This window comes from Anopheles coustani, chromosome 2 (genome assembly GCF_943734705.1).
Source record: "Anopheles coustani chromosome 2, idAnoCousDA_361_x.2, whole genome shotgun sequence".
Lineage (NCBI taxonomy): Eukaryota > Metazoa > Arthropoda > Insecta > Diptera > Culicidae > Anopheles > Anopheles coustani.
Genome location: NC_071289.1, coordinates 46,267,023 through 46,289,682, shown reverse-complemented (window position 1 = coordinate 46,289,682; position 22,660 = coordinate 46,267,023). Strand labels below are relative to the sequence as shown.

The window sequence follows — 22,660 nt, the reverse complement described above, 5'->3', positions numbered from 1 at the left end:
GCAGTTTGTTTACGTTTCGGCACCCAAAAAAACGGAGTTTGATAACTGAATTACATTTGTGAAGCCTAAAAATAAGTAGTATAACAAAAAATACGATGTTTCGTGAAGAAAATTGCTCGTTTTGTTCGCGTTTGTGATTCGGTTTGTTTAAGTTTTGTCCAGCTGTCGGTTTGTTTACGTTTCGAATTGACACTTTGAGAAGAGCTAGCGTGACGTCGCGTTTTTCGCTGTTTCTACACTAGCGCGATTTGTGCGACAGTTTTTTTTGTATGGAGTTCGGCCGCCTGTCAGGCGACGTTGCGGTTCGTGACGGGACGTCGCGCTGTAGTATGGACCCCGAGTTATGCAGACCAACAACTTTGTGGAAGTAAAGACTTATCCATCGTTTCCCGTTTTGGAGAAATTAATGCTGTTTTGTCAACTCGACAATAGCCCGGTTGAGTATCACTGACAGTTGCGTTGTAAAAACATCCAAATGTCGTTTTCATATCACTCCAGGACATTCCGATTCGCGAATCGGGAAATTCGAAATAGATTTTCCTGGAATTATATGAAAATGACATTTTGATGTTTTTTCGAGTATCGAATACCGGCCCATTATTGATTCTCTCTTTCAAACAGATTTTGCGATTTTGTGAGAGAATTCTCTCTTTCTAATTGGCGCATAGTGATGGGTATCTAACGTCATTTTTCCCCATTTGCGTCTAAAAGTTATGTAATAGGTTTCATTAATTCAGTTTGAATATTTGAACCGATGAATTTTCGTTAGAAGCAGTAATGGTTTGAACTAATCGGTTAAACTAGGCAAGATACACAGCATAAATCAATGAGTTGGACTGAAGAAATGAGTATGAAACGGCGTACTACCCGTGTATAACGACCCCCTTTACCCCTCCTTGATAATTTGTTTTTACTAAAAGGAGGTTATACACGGAAAATACGGTAATTGGTGTAGCCATGTGTAGCCATATTTTCATCTAGGTGGATGTGGTGTTTCGGATTAACTTACCAAAAGCAGCAGGACTGAAGGGTCATTATTTGCAAGACATTCTGAAATCTGGGAAAAGATCACGAAAATAATTATTATAATTTGCTCTAGAGTCGTTTCTTATAAATACTGTCTGTATCGAAGTTCAATATCACTTCAGTACCACACGTTATAATGTTATGCGCTTTTGCAGTCGTGGCTACACCTCTTGTGCGACGCGTCCGTGTCCGGAATGTGATCTACAATCTGTCAAACTGACACCTTTTAGGTCACTTTCGGCACACACTAGATGACGTGCCTGCCGAGACGCAGAGTTGCTTTGAGCAAGCAACTCTGCGTTCCACGTGCTAGCGCGTCCGTCGACGGTTCAATATAAATCAGTTATAATTAATTCGTTGAGTGGATGTTGTACAAAAACACATATCACACCTGTCTCGCTAAGAAAGAATGAGGGTAAAATAGTATATGAGGCCCCGGGTTTCGTTTTTTTCGGTTGTGGCTACAACTCTTGTTTGACGATTTACCTAAACGTATGCAATCCTTATACTTAATTTATTTTAAGCGTTTTTGACGCGTTTTTTGATCATTGCGTTTTTCTCGACTGGCCTGACAGCCCTCGAAACCAACACGCATACACATACGCATACGCATTGCCAACGGCCCTTCCAAACCAAAACTTCCACTGCGCAAGTTTCTGATCGAACGCACGGAAGAAAAAGTTCGAACTGCAGGTGAAGTTGACAGCTTACTTTGTTAACTGTTGTGAAGGTAGGGTAAAGGCAGATTCGCACGTCGGCAAGTGGCAAGTGCAAGTGGCAAGTTGCCGGGTACCTATCCCGTGCGAATCAGGACCTAGCAAGTAGCAAGTGGCAACCCTGCGAACGGTTTTGATCGAATCAGTTCATTTTACAGGCGAGGGGTAGGGAGAATCCCTCCTCCGCGTCCCTCTGCTGTAGACAAGAACAAAATAGCTGTTATTGATGCTATGCCCTGACTCTGTCTTCCTCATTGGGTCATGCGTTTGCGATTAACGCGGAATAAAAACCGGTTGATGATCAAAAAAAGAAAAAAAGCTGTGCCAATAACATAGAAAACTCAGAGCACATGACGAACAAACATAGGTCCAATAAGAATGAAGGAGATAGCACATTTGAGGCATGCTCTTTTTACACACAGCAGAAAGCATTGAAAGAGAATCCTAAAGACGCATACAATGCATATGCCTTCCGCTTCACGCACACCATCAACCGGTTTTTATTCCGCGTTAGAATAAGGAAGACAGAGTCAGGGCATAGCATCAATAGCAGCTATCTTGTTCTTGTCCACAGTAGAGGGTCGCGGAGGTGATATTCTCCCTACCCCTCGCCTGTAAAATGAACTGATTCGAGCAAAACCGTTCGCAGGGAATGAACTGATTCGATCAAAACCGTTCGCAGGGAATACAACTTTGTTTTGAATGTTTCTCAGGCCGAAAATAGACGGGACGCGTCCGTGTCCCGAATGTGAGCTACAATCTGTCAAACTGATATCTTTTAGGTCACTTTCGGCACACACATAGACGACGCGCCTAGCGTAACTTGAGTAAATTGTAAAACTGTAACTCTAAACTGTGTTTTTCACATTGAAAAATAACTCATTTTTTAATTAAATCAAAACACCAATATGAAAGAACTAATTATCCGTAATCGACTGGTCCAAGCCAGTCGATACCATATCGATCTATTTAGCTCAACATTTGGTGTTCGCGATTGATATTACCGATCGGTATCGCAACTGCTCGAAAAACTATTAGTTTGTATGCATTTGATAGATGCCATACAAACTGGTTCTCGATCAAGCCTTTCGCGATACGTACCATTGTGCTAGTGCTAAACTATGTAAGTATGTATCTTCGTTCACAGCCTACCTTGGTATTGAGGAAATTAATTAATACGATTGTGAAAACATTATGCCAACATAATGCAAACACAATTATAACGCCATTGTCCATCCACTCATTTGCTAGAATAAAATAATTGTTACTGCTTACCTCATCCACATAAAATACTGCGTCCAATTCATACTTTCTCTTGAAATCCTCCAACCCAAGAAGCGGGCCCATCCACACGGCGTACTCTTCAGGCAGTCTTGGCACATACAGCGTGCTGCGTCCAGTTTTTACTTCTACTGTTCCAAAGCATCCGGGTTCAGTCACACCAAACAGATAGGTAAAATAGGATTCCTGTAAAAATGGAGAAAAGTCAAGCTAGATTTCTAAGATACACCTCGGCACACTATCCCGGAATGCAATCGAAAAGAATACGATCCCACGATCGTACCACTTTTTTGTTATGGTACGCTGTAATGTAGTCCCGCGGTGACGGAAACATTGAATATGACGGAAGTAGAGATTTGCGAACGTTCAAAATCCATGGAAAGGGAACAGAAGCTTGGAAAACGGGTTCCCCATGAGTTGACCGAAAGGCATCGTAAAGTCGTTTGTGAAATGCATCTTCAACGGTTCCAAAGGACGTTTTCCAAGGTGTTGTTTACCTATTGTACGGGACAGCGACGAGAAAACAGACAGTTTGCGTTGTTTCGTTCCTTCCAATCATACAGGCCAGCCAACTTTGCCTCGAAAGCGGATGATTTTGTCTCTAACGCACGTTATTTTGAAATAGCTCACCAACTGTTGTCTCTAAAGCAACTGGTATTGAAATAGCTCATCGACAGTTGTCTCTAACTCATCTCATTTTGTTTCTAACCGTGAGTTTACACGGGCTTGCGACATTTCTGCGACCGGGTTTTCTGCGACCGATTTGTGCTCACCGGAAGTGTCAAAGTAATCAAAAGTAGCCCAAGTCGGCCATCTTGCGTGTCAAAAGTGTCGCAGAAACTCCCGCCGGCACTGGGTCATAGCGTTGGACAATCTGGCCAACGCACGATGGAGCGAAGCCGGGATAAAAATCAAAAATTCATTTTTGGAATTCAGAAAAATGAAATATGTTTTCTTAAACTACAAGATGAAACTAAGAAATGACGCAAAAACTAGAGCCTTTGTTCTTCCAGATTCTGAGAAACAGCCCGTCAAAGTAAAGATTTGTGAAAATATTGCGTGCAAAATTGAAAAAAATCCATCAACTTTGAAGGTCTGTAACTCCTATAATAATGGCCGGAATCAAATTTCAAGCACAGTTTTGGAAAGGTATATTATCCTGCTTTAAAATTGAGTTTAAGTAAATTGGAATTGAATGTCACAAAATATTAAGAATTGTTTCGTAAAACTCCTAGAAAATTTTTCAATTTTCTGTTTTAACCTTACGCCGTCGCTAAGGATTGTAAAAGATTGTAATATGATGCATACCCACTTATAGTCTAGAATGTTTTGTAACAATAAATGATGGTTTTTTTTGCATATACGCGCGAACTTTACCTGTTTTTTTGAACTTCGTATGTGAAGCTTATAGTTTATCACCTACTAGGCGTCTCCATCATCCCATATGCTGCATCATGTGTGGTAAGAAATATTTGAATTTCTAATTCAATGAAAAATGTGAAGCAGGGTAGTGGTTGAACATCACGTAAAAGGGGAAAGACAAGCCAAGTCACTGGCAAAGAATGAAATTTGGTTTGGTTTGCTTTAAATGTATCAAGCTTATCAAGCACAAGTAAAAGCGTATCACTTTTACTTGTTCTACAGCTCACAAACCCATCTTTTTGTACCCAAAATTCCTCGGAATAATGTACCCTACACTAACTCTTCATTCTGTTTGTACTCTTACACATCATATACGTTTTGATATCATAAACATCGTAAAGTAAGCATCAATCACACTGCGTGTAGAGTAATTGAAATACAAAAAGCAGAAATCTTGCGGCACCTTTCATCTTCTTTGTGTGATTCACTAAGCGTCGTATTATTGTGCTCGTGGGGCATTGACGGATCTAGTAGACACAGCATTTACAATCAACCGTTTCATGGTTCCGGAGAAAATACCGCATCAGACAGTGCGAGCCCCGGCGCTCATGGGCCGATTTTCTAACCGGCGCTACCGCTCGGCTGTCGCGGACCCCCAAACTATTCATATTACATGTGTTTAACACGTTAAGCGCTACGTCGGCGCCATGGGGCCGACAGTGTACTTCCCCGTAAGCCAGCGTCGGTCTGCTCGGACCGACAGAGCCCGTTAGGTAGGCCGGCGTTTCCACGAATAGCTGACTGAACGGAAAGCTGTGCAATTTGGGCGTAGCGCTTAACGTGTTAATTGATGGAAAAATATTGGCATATTTAACCGACACTCTGTCTATGCAAACATGTTGTATATGTGGTGCAAAACCAACAGAAATGAACAGTGTAGAGCACTTAGAATAGAATCTTGAGAATTTATATTATGGAATATCTCCACTGCACTGTTGGATGAGATTTTTCGAATGCTTGCTCCACATTTCGTACAGAATTGGATTTAAAAAATGGAAGGTTACTAAAAAATATAAAAGCAAGTATAATGATCGAAAAAAACTGTATTGGAGAAACAAATTCAAAGTAGATGAACCAAGGCAAATGGGTGGAAATAGTACGACGGGAAATGTTTGTCGTCGGGATTTTTCAAACATAGAAAAATTGAGCGATATTTTGCAAATAGAAACTGAACTTATAGAAAGCATTCGAAATATGTTAATAGCCATGAACTGTTCACAGCCTTTAAATTAAAAAACTATTAGTCTTTATTGTAAAAACACATAACTGTTTTACATACATAATTACAATTGATAAAAAATGCCTTCTACTGTCCATAAAGTTCTTGCGCATGTAGGTGAATCATTGTAAATCTTAGGAGAGGAAGCAGCAGAAGGTAGAAATAAAATATACAGACAGGATAGAAGAGAACACGCCCGTAAAATGTAACGAGAATTCAATATTAAAGACATTTTTATGAGAGCATTATAATCATCCGATCCATACACTTCAACAATATCTCTGGCTAAATGGTTGAAAAATAAAAACAACTAATCCCTTACCCAGACGCAGTAAACAAATTCTTCGTAGATTACAGTTCCTCAAATAGTAACAGACCCTTGCCAATTCAAAACCAAGAAGATAATGGTACAAGTTAAGAATATTCAGATAGTATCTCTTCGTTAGTAGACGTTGTGTCCGCGTTAGATGCTTTAGATATCAATTATTTTCCAGTTAACAATATTTTGAATGAAAGTTTGTTGTAAATTTAGTTTGTTTTTCATCAAACTAAAAAAAAATCTTTAAGTTAATATAAAAAAAAAATATTTAAAAAATAATGCACCCATAGAAAAGTCCGAAAATACGTGGTTTTTGCAGCGCCACCAGGCGGGATTGTCCAGAAACATCATAATTTCGTGTAATATAATAGTATTACACGATATTACAATGAAAAAATTGCAAAACATTTGGTTCCGAATTTTATCCCGGCAATTTGCTCTTTTCGCTCCATAGTGCAACGTTTTCGTCGCAACTTTCTGCGACATTACAAAAAGACCGTTATTCGTATGTAAAAATGGTCATTGTCGTGGTTTGTTCGACGAGAAGGAGTTTTGATATAGTAACTAAATATACTGGCGTACTAATTCAAGTTTTTAATGCGTTTCTTAATTTAACTATTGTGTTAAAATGAAAGAATGTAAATAATAATTATAATGTAAATGCACCCTATAGCATATTTTTATTATTCTAGAAAGTCAAAAATTAATGTAAAAATGAATAAACGTTAAAAGCGTAATTTTGGAAGCACATAAGTTTTACAAACTCCAAGAACAATAAACATTATTATTTGTATATGCTTTAAAGCTATTTTTGGTTATTTTTAAACCATTTTGCATATGCTTTTCACTCGTGCATGTATGCGTATGTAAACCAAGAAGGCTGCATTGTGGTGTTTAACCCGGTGGCATAAACGCATTATCTTAGCTGTCAAGTGACATACATTCAAATTGATTACTATCCAGGTGGGTTCATCCCGAACAAATCACTATCCGCAACCCGAACGGTTTGAGAACGTTTCCCGAAGTTTTGTATGGGATACGAAGCGTTGTTGTTGGAATTTGCCTGATTTTGCCATAACAGTAGCGTCATCTGGTGGTCCTTTTGTAGAACTATCGATCGATGCATTGGGCTTCTTGCACGAGCGTGATTCTACGTTATTTCGAGAAGAATATTTATCAATGCTCTCTGCAAACCCCAACTTAAAATCAGTTACTATTTATGTGTGCTTTCAATACTTTGATTAATATTGTAGCCCGCACCATTTCCTTCCCGAAAATGATAGGAGAGGAGGAGCGAAGGCGTGAGCGGAACTAAAAAGCCAACTGTCATATTTGATTCTTAAAAAACATTGAACATAAAATAACTTTCATCAATTGCATATTCCTGGAACAATGAACAGCAAATTGAACAATAAATAGCGTGGCCTTAAACTATTTTGAATAAAAACTGCATTTGGGGATATAATCAAACAAAATTAGTTGGATATAATCAAACAAACACCGTATGCGTGATAATGTTTGCACCATTTAGCAATAACAAAATTTAAAATATCCTCAAAAATTTTAAGCAAGTAAGTCTTTGATTGAGTTGCCATTTGTGGCCATTATAGTCTATGCGCTTGCGGAATGCACTGCAGGTTAGATCTAATTCTCTCCAAAAACTGGTCAATGTTTACCGGAGGCTAGTCATACTTGGGCAGCGTTTAGAGTAAGCCTTGAGCTTCATAAAACGCTATTAAGATCCAACCCGGAATCCAGCATGGTGGCCATATATATTTCGACCAGAAGCTGTTCCTGCCTCTAGTTTTGGGTGCGTTTTGAAGGATAGGGCGGAGCCCCATGGATAGTTATCCAACCTTATCCCTGTCCAAGACCTTTTCCACATTATCATTATCACGTGCAAACATTATCACGCATACGGTAAACTATTAAAAAAAAGTCATGTGTATACACATATTATATATATATATATATATATATATAAACAATATTTTAAATTATTGAACCTTTTACGATATTATAATTTTGTATAAATTTACATGCCCTGAGCAATCAAATATTTGAATCCACGCGCACGGACGCTTAGAACCGAAATGCATGCTTTCATGGTTAAAACAATTGCCGAAAGCTTCGCCAAACGCTATGAGAGAAAAAATGGAGCAATATAGAAATGTGAGCGAAATGTAAACAAGCTAAGGAAAACAGTGTGATTGCACGATCCAGTGTTTTTATAAACAACTTAGCGCGCGCCACATGCAACTGTTCCGTAGCCTTACTGGTAGAGCGGCTACCACTAGAAACTTTTCACAAACCTGAAGTACCGTGTTTAAATATAGAATCACAGAACTCTACATCTAGAACTGGTAGAAAAACTGAACCCTACATAGCTTCCTCCTCTGAGTTTCTCTCCAAAGCGTGGTGCCGTGCGAAAGAGCGTGAGTAAGCGCGACCACGCTTTTTTTTCGCTCGCCAAACCGCTGCTCAAAACGAGCTCAAAACGTTCTCGCCGCCTTCTTCGAGCAGTAGTGCACGACCGCTATTCTGCCCCAAAAAACGCTCGGTTTGCGGATAGTGATCGCCTTGATTTTTTTAGAAAAATAAAGGAAAAATTTGACAATCGTTCCGGGTTTTGTTTATGTTTACAATTTGCCAGTTCTTTCCGAAAGCGTAAAAATGCCGTATTTATCCTGCTCAGCTGTTTTTTGCAAAAATAACGCAAGGTGAAAAAATGCGATATGAAGAAGACACTGTCGTTTTAACAAACACGTTTCGTGTAGCATTGTAGCAACAAAGTGTTAACATATGTGCCTTTGGACGACCACACCGCTTTACCCATCTCGTCCAACCAAATTTACTAGATGACTTTGCAATATATCGTAGATGGAACTGTGTCCTCAGTAAAGTTGTGGCTAATGAGGGCATAGTCTTAAAACCGTATCAACTGGCAGCTTGCTAACGCGTCGTTATCCTTTTGTTGGTAAACAAAACCAGGAACGATTGTCAAAAATTAATTTCAAAATGGCTGCCACGACCAGGCCTTTGAGTTCACCTCACGTATGCAGGCACGTATAAAAATTAAACGCAAAATTGTTCAAAAATACTTCAGAATAGCTTTAACACGTTGACTGCCAAGCGATTTTAGCATACTTTTATAGAACTATCTTTTTCAATAAAATTTGTTTATAACATTTATTAAATCGACGGTTTTTTAATGCTAAACAAAGACTTAGCTTCCCATAGAATTGATATTAAATATTACTGTAATGTTTATGTTGCATTTTCAATTATTTATGGGCCAAAAACTTGTTAGAACTAATGACAGCTGGTTATCAAAAATGATAGCCATGGCCGTCAACGTGTTAAAGCATACAAAAATAATAATGTTTATTGTTCATGGAGTTCTACAACGTATCATAACCACAATTACTTTTTTTATTCCATAGTTTTCGGCTTGACACAAACCCAGAAGCATTAGAGACAAAGCCAGATGAGTTAGAGACAAAATGAGATGAGTAAGAGGCAACAGTCGATAAGCTATTTCAATACCACATGCATTAGAGACAACAGTTGATGAGCTATTTCAATCATCGGTGGGTTAGAGCTGAACATAGGTGGCAAACCCTGTAATAATCTCAATTAACGGCTTGCGTTCTACCCCACTCTTCGGTTTACTTTACCACAAAAATTTAAATTACACGTGGTAAAAAGTGCTCTTAAACATGTTCATTTTAATGATATTCAAATATTTTAAACATCGTTTTGTGTTTTTTTTTTGGTACAAGACGAGAGGGTAAAAAATCGACCATCGATGATTTGGATTCTTTTCCTAAAATGGATTGCGATCCGGTTGACGACAAATGTCAGCTCATCCTGGTTTTTGGTCCCCGCATCCTAAAATCCGTACTTCTCCCCCCCCTCAACTCTATGATTAGAAATGCGAAGGTGTGCGTTGGTCGTTATCTTAAGGAGAGAGAGGGTGCGAATACTTCCTATTCATATTCTATCCTTTGCAACCATGCAACGCCAAACTATCCCCAATATGCTTACTGTGTCGTTATACGCGTATACGCACGTACTTACGTACGAAACCTATTTGAGATATGTGAGTGTGTTTCTTGTTGGAGCAACTACAGCATCATGTATTTGCGCATTCTGGTCATAGCAATCCCAGAGTGCAGGCGCAAGTACATTGAGCAGCAAGTGTTATGATTGTGCCATTAATACTGTTAAGGTAAGACAAAACTAATAAACTTAGGAAAATGATGGAAATCTAGGTCTAATAATTTAAATCAGTAACATTCTAACTTGTTTTACTTTTAGGAATGAAAAGCAAAGCTAAAGAATGCGTCGAATGATGCATGAGCTGGATCGCATATGCTAATAAGAATTGGATCGTTCTGGGACGGCAACTCCACTACAGAGGCCGGATCTCTACACTGGTAAGTCAGAAACCAGCATGAGCGTAAATATCCGAATAATAAATATCCGATGACTTAATTCTCAAAAAGCAAATGCTTTGATTTCACCGCAGCATTCTGCGGGTAGAAGAAAATATCACATTCATAGAATATACCATACACACACACCTACAAGAGAGCTAGTCTCACCCACACCACCAAACAAACCAATGCAAAGGTGTGCGGCAATACATGGGCGATCCGTCAAATTTTGACTTGCTCCCACTAGGCAAAAACCCCACTAGTCAATTTAGCCGTTACCATACAAGTTTTCCCACCTCCGATCCCTCTTGGCCCATACTTCGATCTTTGCACACAAGATATCGAGTATGCCATCTCTTTTTAGCGTGTAGCTCGTCATCGTCTGTCCCGCTCATCTGTATAAATCAACGTTCTGTTGGATCCAACCCGGGTGGTATAAACGTAACTTCCCGTGTTTGGACACAGCGATTCAAAAATGTGTCTGTTGTGCCTATCGCGAACGCAAGACTTCACCCAGCCAGCAATATCTGTCAAAAACATAGGCGAGGGCGAGTAGAAGGAAAATCCCCGCCGCAAGCGGACTGTCGATGTTTGAATGTGTGCATGGGACGGCGATGAATTCAGTGCAAGAGAAGCTTTCGATATGGGCATTACACGAGACGCCATATTTGCCCATCTTTGCGTTGTGAATTGTGATCGACTAAACATATTTCTGAGTAATTTCAATTTTAAATATGTGATTTAGTGTTCTTTTCGTGATCAGTAGTGTTATATATGTGAAACAGATGGAATAATGATATAACAGCCGCGTTTGCTGTTTTTTTTTTAAGGCAGCTGCCGGCTGCTGTTCTTTGGCGCTGTGCTGTCCCGGATGACTCTCAACCGCTGCAGCCGATAGAGAATGCATCGTCCGTATCACATATCCCAGCATTCTGGCGCTGTGCTGAGCAAGAGGCCTTTCAACAGATGCAGCCAAGAAGTCATACCCCGAATCATCCCGGCATTCTGACGCTGAGCTGATCCGGACGCAGAGCGGTACAGTCGATGGAAAAGGCATCTCCCAGATTTTACACGGAGACGGGATGGACATCTTAAGTGTAAACGTATTGTTACCGTAACGAATAGTAATATTGTAATTGTAATTGTTGTTATTTGAAATTCAATGTATATTTATTGAAATAAACGAATATGTGCATTGAAATTATGAATTTATTATTGGCATAAATTGAATAATAATAAAATAAAAAAATGGCTGCCTCTACTGCTTATGTGTGCGTGAAGCAGGTGTTTACATGTGTGCGTGCACCCATCGGCTTGGATTGACTGTCTTTCGTGCTTCCGTTAGACCCGATTGCGGACCGTCACCAAAAATTGACAGATGTTGCTGGCTGGGCAGTCCATATCGATCGGTATCACTTTATCTATCGGTAACGATATCTACTCGAATTAGCTACCGCGAACGTTCTTCCCATATCGATAGATAAAACATAATCAATCGATATGGCAAGCAGTTCTCAGGCTGTCAAACAGCCATTTGTTTACATATGGCTTAAATATTAATATGGATGACAATTGTCATCCAAACAGTTTGTTTATGTTTTATGAGCATTTTTTCGTTTCGTTCCAACAAGTTTTGTGTGATAATTAATAAAAAGTGATATTCAGCATGAATGCATTACTCTTCTTGTCGAGTGATGATAGTGAGGAAGAGGTTAATGCAGTGAATCTTGCGGTGCATCGAAGGACATTAAGGAGTAATCTGGACTTGTTTGAGATCTCCGATGAAGCGTGAGTAAGCTGTAATCTTTGAGGAAATGCATTCACTAATCCTACTTGTTGATATTCTTCAAAAGGTTTGAGTCCAATTTTCGTGTGTCGAAGGCATTGTTCACTGCAATACACAGTAAAATTGCATCAGGTATTTATTATTTATAATTTATTTTATTTTTGCGATACAAGTTCCAATCGGTTTTTGCTTACCGAAAACGAAAAGAATGGTGGGAGCATACTCTTTTGGACAATACATATTATTAAAAATATGTGAAAAAACAAAATCTGAAATTACATTTTAAAATAACCTGTTCACATTGCTAAAATTATTTAAAACTTCGTTTTAACTTCGTTTAGAATATTTCTTAGTATTGAACTATAACTTGAGTAAATTTACAGAACTGTTTTGTTTTTTGTTTTTCACATTGAAAATTATTTCATTTTTTAAATTAAATCAAAACACCAATATCATAAATGAACTTTTCATCTGCTAACGACTGGTCCATGGCAGTCGGTAGCCTACCGATCGATATAGCAAAACATTTTACGTTCGCGGTAGATATACCGATCGGTATCGCAACTGGCAGATGCCCATATCGACTATATATCGATCGGTTGTTTTAGCCGTTCGCGGTAGGTTAGTGAACCAAATGAACACATATCGATCGGTAAGAGATACCGATCGGTATGTCAAGCCTTTCCCGATAGGTATCTGTGTTAGTGGAACCGTGCGTGGAAAGAAAGCCAGTGAGCAAATGACAAGTTTGAGAAGCCGGATCAGTATCACAACAAGAAGAGAGTTGAACACACGCGAAAGCAAAGCTAATCGTGGTAATTGTTTTAGTTTCTGCGGATCTGTAATTTTTTTTTGGTGATTCCAGAACATTGTTATCTTCAGTTCAATAGAGACACTCAACTGTAAAAAGTAAGGAAAGCAGCATCTCAGGAAGCCGACAAAGCGACCGGGGAAACTACATCCGCGGCAGCAAAGTCGGAGTCGGAAGTTCCGACGCAATCGGTGGCGCCAATCCTGGCCTTGTTAAAAAGGGTAAACACAAGCATGCCGATATTAATTTCGTACCAGTTGCAGCGTAATGAAATCTCACTCCAGTTTTAGACAATTACAACCGAATCGACCCGCCGGATAGACGAGTGCTTGTTTGCGATGGCTTATTGTGTCCGGAAGTTTCATACACCCGAAACGATAAGCACTTCCCGTGAATTTTTCTACTTCCTAGAATATTATGCGTGAGTATTTGTAAAAAGTGTTTAAAACATTTTTTGAGTGTTAAATAAATATTTCATAATTTCTCCAATTTGAGCCTGACATTTTTATTTTGCGAAATCAAGCGAAAGAAACCATGTATCACTACTACATACATACATTCCATGGTTCGCACCAACACATGCATAGGTCTGAGCTGTACGTTCTCACTCACACACGCTCATAAGCCCGTGGCTCAAACTCCTAAAAACTCCTCAAAACTCCTCAATTTTGTATGGGCAAAATCGGGGTGACACAAAATTAGGAGTTAGCATGCAAGTTTTTGCCTAGTGGGACTTGCGCTCATTACGCTGCAACTGGTACGAAATGATTATCGGCATGCTTGTGCTTACCCTTTTTAACAAGGCCAGGACTGGCGACACCGATTGCGTCGGAACTTCCGACTCCCCCGGTGTACAAAAACTTGTATGCAATCACTGAACGCCATACATTAGAATTACTGAACGCCATATGCTTGAATTACTGAACGCCAAGCAATAGGAGTCTTTTTGATATATGGCGTTCAGTAATTCGAAAAATGAGAGGAAAGAACTCACTCTCCTTCTTTTATGGGTTACCCCTCCTCGTTTCTCCCTTCCCACATTTTTCCCCATACCCTCCGGGTCTACCAATGCCCACGAGGGAAATGTCATCCGAAAATGTAAACAACAACTATTTTGGAATTTACCTTTAGGTTATGTTACCGTTTTATTAATTTAATTTCTCTTTTTACACTTCACTGGCACTACTCCTAGGTCTACTTCTGGCAAAACCTGCAAAAGAAGAAAGACTATATCACTTATTATGTACAATTATGCACAATATAAAGATGGAATACTTATCTTCTTTCCATTGCCAGCATCAAGTGGAAGAGCGTTGACAATACTGAAGCACGATCGATTTTCATCTGCTTTACATGTTTAAATGAAAGCAAACACTTTATTAACCAATCTTATCTATTAACGAGCTTGGTTAGATTGAAAACACAACTATTTTTCACACTTATATTTTTACTGCACACGACGCACTCCAAGTGCTGCTGGCAGCTATCAACACTGAACTAGAGTTGGAACGTCGGAGCTGGATCGTATGTATTCATTTGCTCCATATAAGAAATTTTTCATTCCAACCGTAAATTAAGTTTTATTGGCTCCTCATATTGCATTATGAAGATTCATTGTGCTTAAAGATTGACCCACTCGTTGGTAAGTGGCAAGTGACTGGCATGCAGACAATTTGACGAAAGCTGTTCGCTCCGGAGCAATCATTTACCGGTAACAAATTGTTTGAAACCTTGTAATTACATAAGCTGTGAAATCATATAGCAACCTGAATACCAGCTCCTTGCTCACATGGGACAGGTAGACTAGCATTAACCACTTGCTAATTTCAGGCCTTACTGCGTACTTGCCTGAGCAATCAAGTTATCTAACCTACGCACGAGTCAACTATAAGCTATTCTAATATTCGTTTTGTCCGTGACTTAATCAGCAGCATAAAATAATGAATAAATGAATAAAGATTATGGTGTTATAATACCATTTTTTTTTATCTACGAAAGGACTCGCTCCTTTGCTGGATCGGATGCGAAGATGTCGTTCTTTTCTGGAGCTATCCCATCACTACACTGATTTGTTTATAGACAGCAGGAGTGCTGACGGCTACTATGGAAAAATACGATGGTCAAAAATAAATCTAATTGGTGAGCAAAAAACGTGTTTGCGAAGAAATAAACCATAAAAAAATATATTTGATTGCATACTATTTATTTGTAAGTGCGTCCGGTTGTATATATTAATCAATCGCACTAAAAATCGGTAGGAACATTGTAGAAAAATATCCGGAATAAAATTTTGACCAGATGTAAATCAAACCTTCCTACTGTGGCAAATGTAGTTAGGGTTCGAGGGGAGTGAGAGATATTTGAACCATGGATGCCATAGGGGGTGAAGCAGGAAGACGGTGGGTGAGCAGTTGTGTGCAAGCAGCAGTTTGTAGGGTAGGGTGGGTAAAACAGTCAGTGAAACGGGTGGAAATTGTGTGCAAGCACTCATTTTGTACCGCGGGGTCCGACTTTGCTGCCGCGGATGTAGTTTCCCCGGTCGCTTTGTCGGCTTCCTGAGATGCTGCTTTCCTTACTTTTTACAGTTGAGTGTCTCCATCGAACTGAAGATAACCATGTTCTGGAATCACTAAAAGAAATTACAGATCCGCAGAAACTAAAACAATTACCACGATTAGCTTTGCTTTCGCGTGTGTTCAACTCTCTTCTTGTTGTGATACTGATCCGGCTTCTCGAACTTGTCATTTGCTCACTGGTTTTCTTTCCACGCACGGTTCCACTAACACAGACACATTTTTTAATCGCTGTGTCCAAACACGGGAAGTTACGTTTATACCACCCGGGTTGGATCCAACAGAACGTTGATTTATACAGATGAGCGGGACAGACGATGACGAGCTACACGCTAAAAAGAGATGGCATACTCGATATCTTGTGTGCAAAGACCGAAGTATGGGCCAAGAGGGATCGGGGGTGGGAAAACTTGTATGGTAACGGCTAAATTGACTAGTGGGGGGTTGCTGGAACTACATGACAGCAGCAGAAAATTTGAATTTCTGTCAGCCGGGAAGGAACATTATTCCCCGCGGTACAAAATGAGTCTTGCACACAACTTCCACCCGTTTCACTGACTGTTTTACCCACCCTACCCCACAAACTGCTGCTTGCACACAACTGCTAGCTAATCTTCACCCACCGCCTTCCTGTTTCACCCCCTATGGTATCCATGGTTCAAATATCTCTCACTCCCCTCGAATCCGGTTCGAATCAATCGAAGGTTTGATTTACATCTGGTCAAAGTTTTATTCCGTATATATTTTGACAATGTTACTGGCGATTTTTAGTGCGATTGATTAATATATACAACCGGAAGCACTTATAAATAAATAGTATCCAATCAACAATCTTTGGTTATGGTTTATTTCATCGCAAACACGTTTTTTGCTCACCAATTAGATTTATTTTTGACCATCGTATATTTCCATAGTAGCCGTCAGCATTCCTGCTGTCTAAAGACAAACCAGTGTAGTGATGGGATAGCTCCAGAAAAGAATGTCATCTTCGCATCCGATCCAGCAAAGGAGCGAGTCCTTTCGTAGATAAAAAAAATATGGTATTATAACACCATAATCTTTATTCATTTATTCATTATTTTATGCTGCTGATTAAGTCACGGACAAAACGAATATTAGAATTATATTCGCTGCTCGATCAAATACTGCTTTGTATAGTTGACTCGTGCGTCGAAAAGATAACTTGATTGCAAGGGGAAGTACGCAGTAAAGCCTGAAATTGGCAATTGATTACTACTAGTCAACCTGTCCCGTGTGAGCAAGGAGCTGGTTAATTATGTGGCTATATTATTTCACAGCTTATGTAATTACAAGCTTTCAAACAATTTGTTACCGGTAAATGATTGATCCGGAGCAAACAGCTTTCGTCAAATTGTCTGAATGTCAGTCACTTGCCACTTACCAACGAGTCCAGGAGACCCGGAGGGTATGGGGAAAAATGTAAGAAGGGAGGAACGAGGAGGGGTAACCCATAACAGAAGGGGAGAGAGTGCCTTCCCCTCATTTTTCGAATTACTGAACGCCATATATCAAAAAGACTCCTATTGCTTGGCGTTCAGTGATTCAAGTATATGGCGTTCAGTAATTCTAATGTATGGCGTTCAGTGATTGCACGCAAGTTTTTGTACACCGGGGTTGTGCCGCTAAAAGGAGCATATTACCTCACATTACGTTAGTTTTGCCCACTATTTGACTTACCTGTCGAAAAACATAGTCTACGTCCGTGTCGTAATGACTAATGTTATCTCCTCCCTGCAGCAAAATGAATGGTTTGGACTGCTCGCCAAATTTGTTAACGCGCTGTAGTTCGTTGGTCACCTTTGCACGATTGTCACGGAACAACGCCATAGGGATAGCGTGAGTATTCAAACCCATCTGGAAGAACGCCATTCTTGTCTATCGATATCGTCCTTTTGAAAAAAGAATTAGACAAGTTTTGAAGAAAAAAACGATAAAAACAATTACAACAATATATGAAATAACATTCATATTTTCTTTATTTGCTTATAATTATATCTGCAGATAAAAAATAATCAATATTTTTAACAGTAGAATGCGTTGCGTTGGAATCTTGCCTGAATGCTTTTTAACGGTTAATTGAACGCTCTTTTTGACACGCTGTAACTTCTCCATTATTAAAGATTTTTCAAATCCGTAAACGGTTATGTTGTAGTATCCCAAGTAACATTTCCAAGACCTATTAGACTTTAACAAGTTTTATCAATGTTTTAACATGGGTGTACCAAGTCCAATTGGTTTTATAGAGGTTTCTCAGCAGGCAAAATAGTTTTAATATTTTTGACATCCTTAAAACCTTTTGAGGATAGCTATAAAATCGCTCATTAAGTCTAAAATCTTAGTAGACTTGAAGAGTCTGTAAATACGCTGTTAAGTCCTTCTTAAAACCTTCTCTTAAAACCAATCAGTGATTTTTGGTCTAGAAAAGGTTTTAAGGGATGGTTTTGACAACGTTCTGTAGAGTGGGCCCTCTTACACTTAAAACGGGTTTATGAAGGTTTTATCACAGCCTTTAAGATATTTTACTCTTAAGATGAGACTTAATGATGAGCATGAACAACATCGTAAGAACCATGATAAAACTTAAAATGTTACTTGGGATATTTGTTGGCTATCTTGTGGCTTTTTTTAATTTTTTGATGTACTACTTCATCATTCCGCTAGCTCAGTGGAAATCAAAAAATATCGAATTGAGACGTATTAACGGTTGAAGGTGGTGAGCCGATCAAGTCTTACTCAATTTGCAGTTCTTGATCCATGCGCTTCGGTGTTCTCCAAACTTTTGTTAACGCGGGCCGCATTGGGTGGAATAACCGTAGCGTTAGTCCACATTTACCCAAGGAGGAGAGGGTCTCGCGTGCCGTAGTTTGGAGATCCCTGCCGTATCATCCAAATTCCGAAAAAAATGTGTATGGCGTCGTCTGTAATCGCAAAATTATGACTTTAATTTTTAAATATTGCTCGACATACAGTAGATATCCGACATACGCTGTACTCGACATACGCGGATTCGGAGATACGCGGTTTGCAAAATTTGACAGTAGATTGGGTTTATTACATCTATTTAAATTCCTGAGATGTACAACCACACGAATAAATATGTAAAATACACATTTGCATAACTTATGTTTTTTATTTCGTTTATTGCAATTTACGTGCACATTTGAAGATGTTGAGGGAAAACAGCTAGAAGAAAACGACGGATCCGTCGCGAGACTGATTCTTCCAAGATTCCAAATGAGACCACGATAAGCACCTGCCCACAAAGTGCTGTCCGTGAGGCAGTTTTTGACCAAAAATGACATGACACCGATTTTTCCATCGTGGAGGAACAAATTCTGAACAAGATTGTTGATTTTTAGGACATTTTCGTCCGTTTTTGAAGTTGGGGGGCGCCCAGAACGAGGTTGGCCTCAGTTCCACTTGGCCATCTCACAAAACCGCCGAAAACACTAAAACCGTTACACTGAAAAAAAATCTCAAAGACTAGCGGATGCACTCACAGAAACTAAACTTTGCATACTGATCAAGAACATGTTAAGATTTAAAAAAAAAATATTGAACCCGATCCCCATTCCCCCCTTTTCTCCCTACAACCCGATTCCCGTTACTTTTGGGTTGTTTGAATACGCTTGCATTGCATTCATATTAAAGGACAATGTAAAATTTTGAATATTCTATGATACATGTACACAAGAGCTCGATCTCTTAACTCCTTGTATAAGCTATGTGTAAAGCAATATTCGAGATACGCGGAAATTCGAGATACGCGGATTTCTCTGGCCCCCATTATCCGCGTTAGTCGGATATCAACTGTACTAGATTTCCAGCGCACATTTTTATCCTGGATCTGAATACTTCTTCTCCATCTTGGCGTAACGACCTCTTGGTCATGCCTGCCCGTTAAGGGCTTACGAGACTTGTTTCCCTGTTGTACGTGGATAGTCAGTCCTCTCGTACAGGGGAGGGTCCGGTCTCGGTTGGGATTCGAACCCGCCGTCGAGGTGGTGAGCCCCGGCGCTCATGGGCCGATTTTCTAACCGGCGCTACCGCTCGGCTGTCGCGGACCCATGGATCTGAATAACACATCTACTACATATTTTAGTTTTTTTATGTATGGAGTTTTGAGTACACTAAAAACTCGACCAACACTGAATCGTCGGTTCTGAAACTTTCCACACATATAGTTTAAGCACTGCAGATGTTGTTGAAGTTTCGTTTGATCACTTTTTTGTGAAAAAATCATCTAAATTTTACAATTGAAACTCAGTTTCACTAACACAAACAAAACAAACACGTACGCATTCTACACTGCTTCACATAATAACAAAACATTGCAAAAATGTACAAAATATGTATTTTTGTTGCACAAAACAAACATTATCCACAGTTTTCAGTAGTTTTTTTAAAGAACCATAATTAATCGTAGGAATTTACGGGCTTTCATAAATATTATTCTAATTTATGGCTCATACACGGTACTAATGAAAATAAACATTAGCCCAAGTATGTATGATGGCTGACCACTACTGTAATGAAAGTGACAATACCAGATGTCAAGGTACATTCATTAAAATAGGTTTTTACAACACGGGGAAATTGAAGAAATATCTATTTTAAATATTACGGTAAAAGAGTAAATGAGGCCCCGGCCGCCATGTTTTCGATCGTGGCTACACCTCTTGTGGACGTTTAAACTGAATGTATGCAATTGGCGATACATTAATTCGTTAAATTCAACCTACGAGTATTTGAATCGTAGTGTGCCCACGGGCCCCCCTTATTTCTCAAAACTATAACAAACTCTCTTTTTCAGTAGACCTAGCGCAGTCCGCTCGCTGCGGGCGCGCCGCCGTTTCAAAATCATTTCTTCGGCTAAACTCATTGTTTCATGCTGTCCATCATGTGTGGTATAGTTTAGTTACTAGTAACAGTACACTAACTTAACATGTAAAAGTATATTAACCCGCATTCAACCTCCACTGCGTGATTAGTTTAAACCGTTATGTTCTTTTAAGCGAACCGTTAGCGATCAAATATTTGAAAAGTATGCATGCTTCGCGCTTTGCATAGCTTCAGGCGCTTAATGTGAACCAGTAGGAAGAGGAGAATCTAACCCGGGGCCTCATTTACTCTTTTACCAATTACTTATGGAAACTATCATATTAAAATAAAACTTTCGAGTACATGGTAAAAACTATAATTCTTTTCTCAAATCCTTCTTCGCCGAGCAACGCCGGGGCGACAAGCTAGTTTTGAATAAATAAATGCTGAAAAATCGACTTCGATCTTTTTCGCTTTACACCAAGCAAGCAGTACCTAAAAGCAGCATTTGAACGATTGATTACGGAAATTAGTCAAGTTGGTTTTCGGAACGGGTCGAATAGGAAAATCTGACATTTTTGTTTTTCTCGGGGTCCACACTACAGCGCGGCGTCCCGTCACGAAACGCGACGTCGCCTGACAGGCGGCCGAACTCCATACAAAAAAAATGTCGCACAAATCGCGCTAGTGTAGAAACAGCGAAAAACGCGACGTCCGGCTAGCTCTTCAGTTCCAGTTCGGCGCATCAGAGCGGATGGTTAGCAGTGTACGAGGTTCCTGAAAGGGTTAGCGGAAAAGTAAGGTTAACTTAGGCACGACCGCGTGGTGTCGCCGAGCTGGAGCTCAAGTCAGAGAAATCCTAGCCGACGCACATCTCGTGCTGTTTGAGTAATCAAGCGGATCCCGAGTTTCGTGCGATCTGACAAACGGAAGGAAATATTCCTTTCGTTACGGCGGGTGAACAGCCGCATTTTGATTGCGCACTAGCGGGGTTGGCTAGAAGTGCTCCTGGCCGCATGGTGGCAGTCAAAATGTGACGCCTACAGAAAATCTGAATCAAAGAAAATCAGAACACAGAAAATCAGGACATATGGCCTTTAGTAGCCAGTCCTTAAACAATAGAGGTCTATGTCTCCAGGTTAGCTTGCGAAGGCCCAGGAAGCTGGATTCAATAGCCGTACTGGAGTAAATCCTCGCCGAAGCGAAGAAGAAGAAGAAGAAGCGCTAGCTCTTGTCAAATGCCAATTCGAAACGTAAACAAACCGACTGCTGGAAAAAACGTAAACAATCCGAATCACAAACGCGAACAAGACGAGCAATATTCTTCACGAAACATCGGATTTTTCGTTGTACTACTTATTTTTAGGCTTCACAAATGTAATTAAGTTATCAAACTCCGTTTTAATTGATATTTTTACCAAAGTTTTATCGGGTGCCGAAACGTAAACAAACTGCTCTTCAACAAGTAGGAGATGATGTGGAAATATATACTTCCTACGGCGGGCCAAAATATCGTCGTTGTTTGTTTAAGTTTGTTTTCTCAGTGAATTTCAAATGTGGAAGCGCCAAACTAACTCAGGGTGCATAAAATACGTAGCTAAACAAATATCATGCATTACTACCTCAAAATTCAATAAAAAATTTTAGCCGAGTTTGCGCCCCAATGTGATACATATTTCCACATACTCGCCTACCTCTGTCGCGCTTGGCTTGCGCGATTGTTCTGTCGAAACTGGGCTACTTTTGAAACGGGACGTCGCGCTGCAGTGTGGACCCCGAGTTAGAGGTAACTTTGGATTTTGAGAAGTCTGTTTTTTTGTAAAAATATTTAACCGTTTTCGAGATTTTCAAATCGAAAATTGCGTTGCGGTCAAAATGACCACTGTTTGGATTTGAGTGTTAATCAAAACAGATAATTGAAAAGCGATTGAATTGATGTGTGTTATTATTTATTAACCTCAACCTGGAAGATTTGCAGCAGATTCATTTCGGATAGTAGAAAAAAGATGAAATTCTGTTTTAAAACACATCTTGGTTTTTAATTCCATGGGTATTTTTTATTTATACATGATTTTATTCACATCGTTTATTAATTATGATCGAATCGATTTTCTAAAATTTATTTCACTTTTTTACCTTACAGAATTCTGCAGGCTTAGTGCTAGTTGTCTATTTTATGCATTTCACCCATCAAGATTTTTAACACTCGTGATAGTTTGTGCAACT

At 39.5% G+C, this 22,660-nt stretch overlaps 1 protein-coding gene across 1 annotated transcript in view; it reads right to left on the bottom strand.

Moving 5' to 3' along the window:
• The window catches only part of LOC131262536 (xaa-Pro dipeptidase), an 80,668-nt gene that overhangs the window by 47,951 nt on the left and 10,057 nt on the right, over positions 1-22,660 (bottom strand). Inside the window, exons 2-4 of the mRNA XM_058264570.1 lie at positions 17,291-17,502; positions 3,018-3,209; positions 1,010-1,057 (exon numbers count right to left, since the gene is read on the bottom strand). Of these exons, the coding sequence (XP_058120553.1) occupies positions 1,010-1,057; positions 3,018-3,209; positions 17,291-17,482 (432 nt within the window). The 5' untranslated portion in view covers positions 17,483-17,502. The remainder of the gene's footprint in view (positions 1-1,009; positions 1,058-3,017; positions 3,210-17,290; positions 17,503-22,660) is intronic.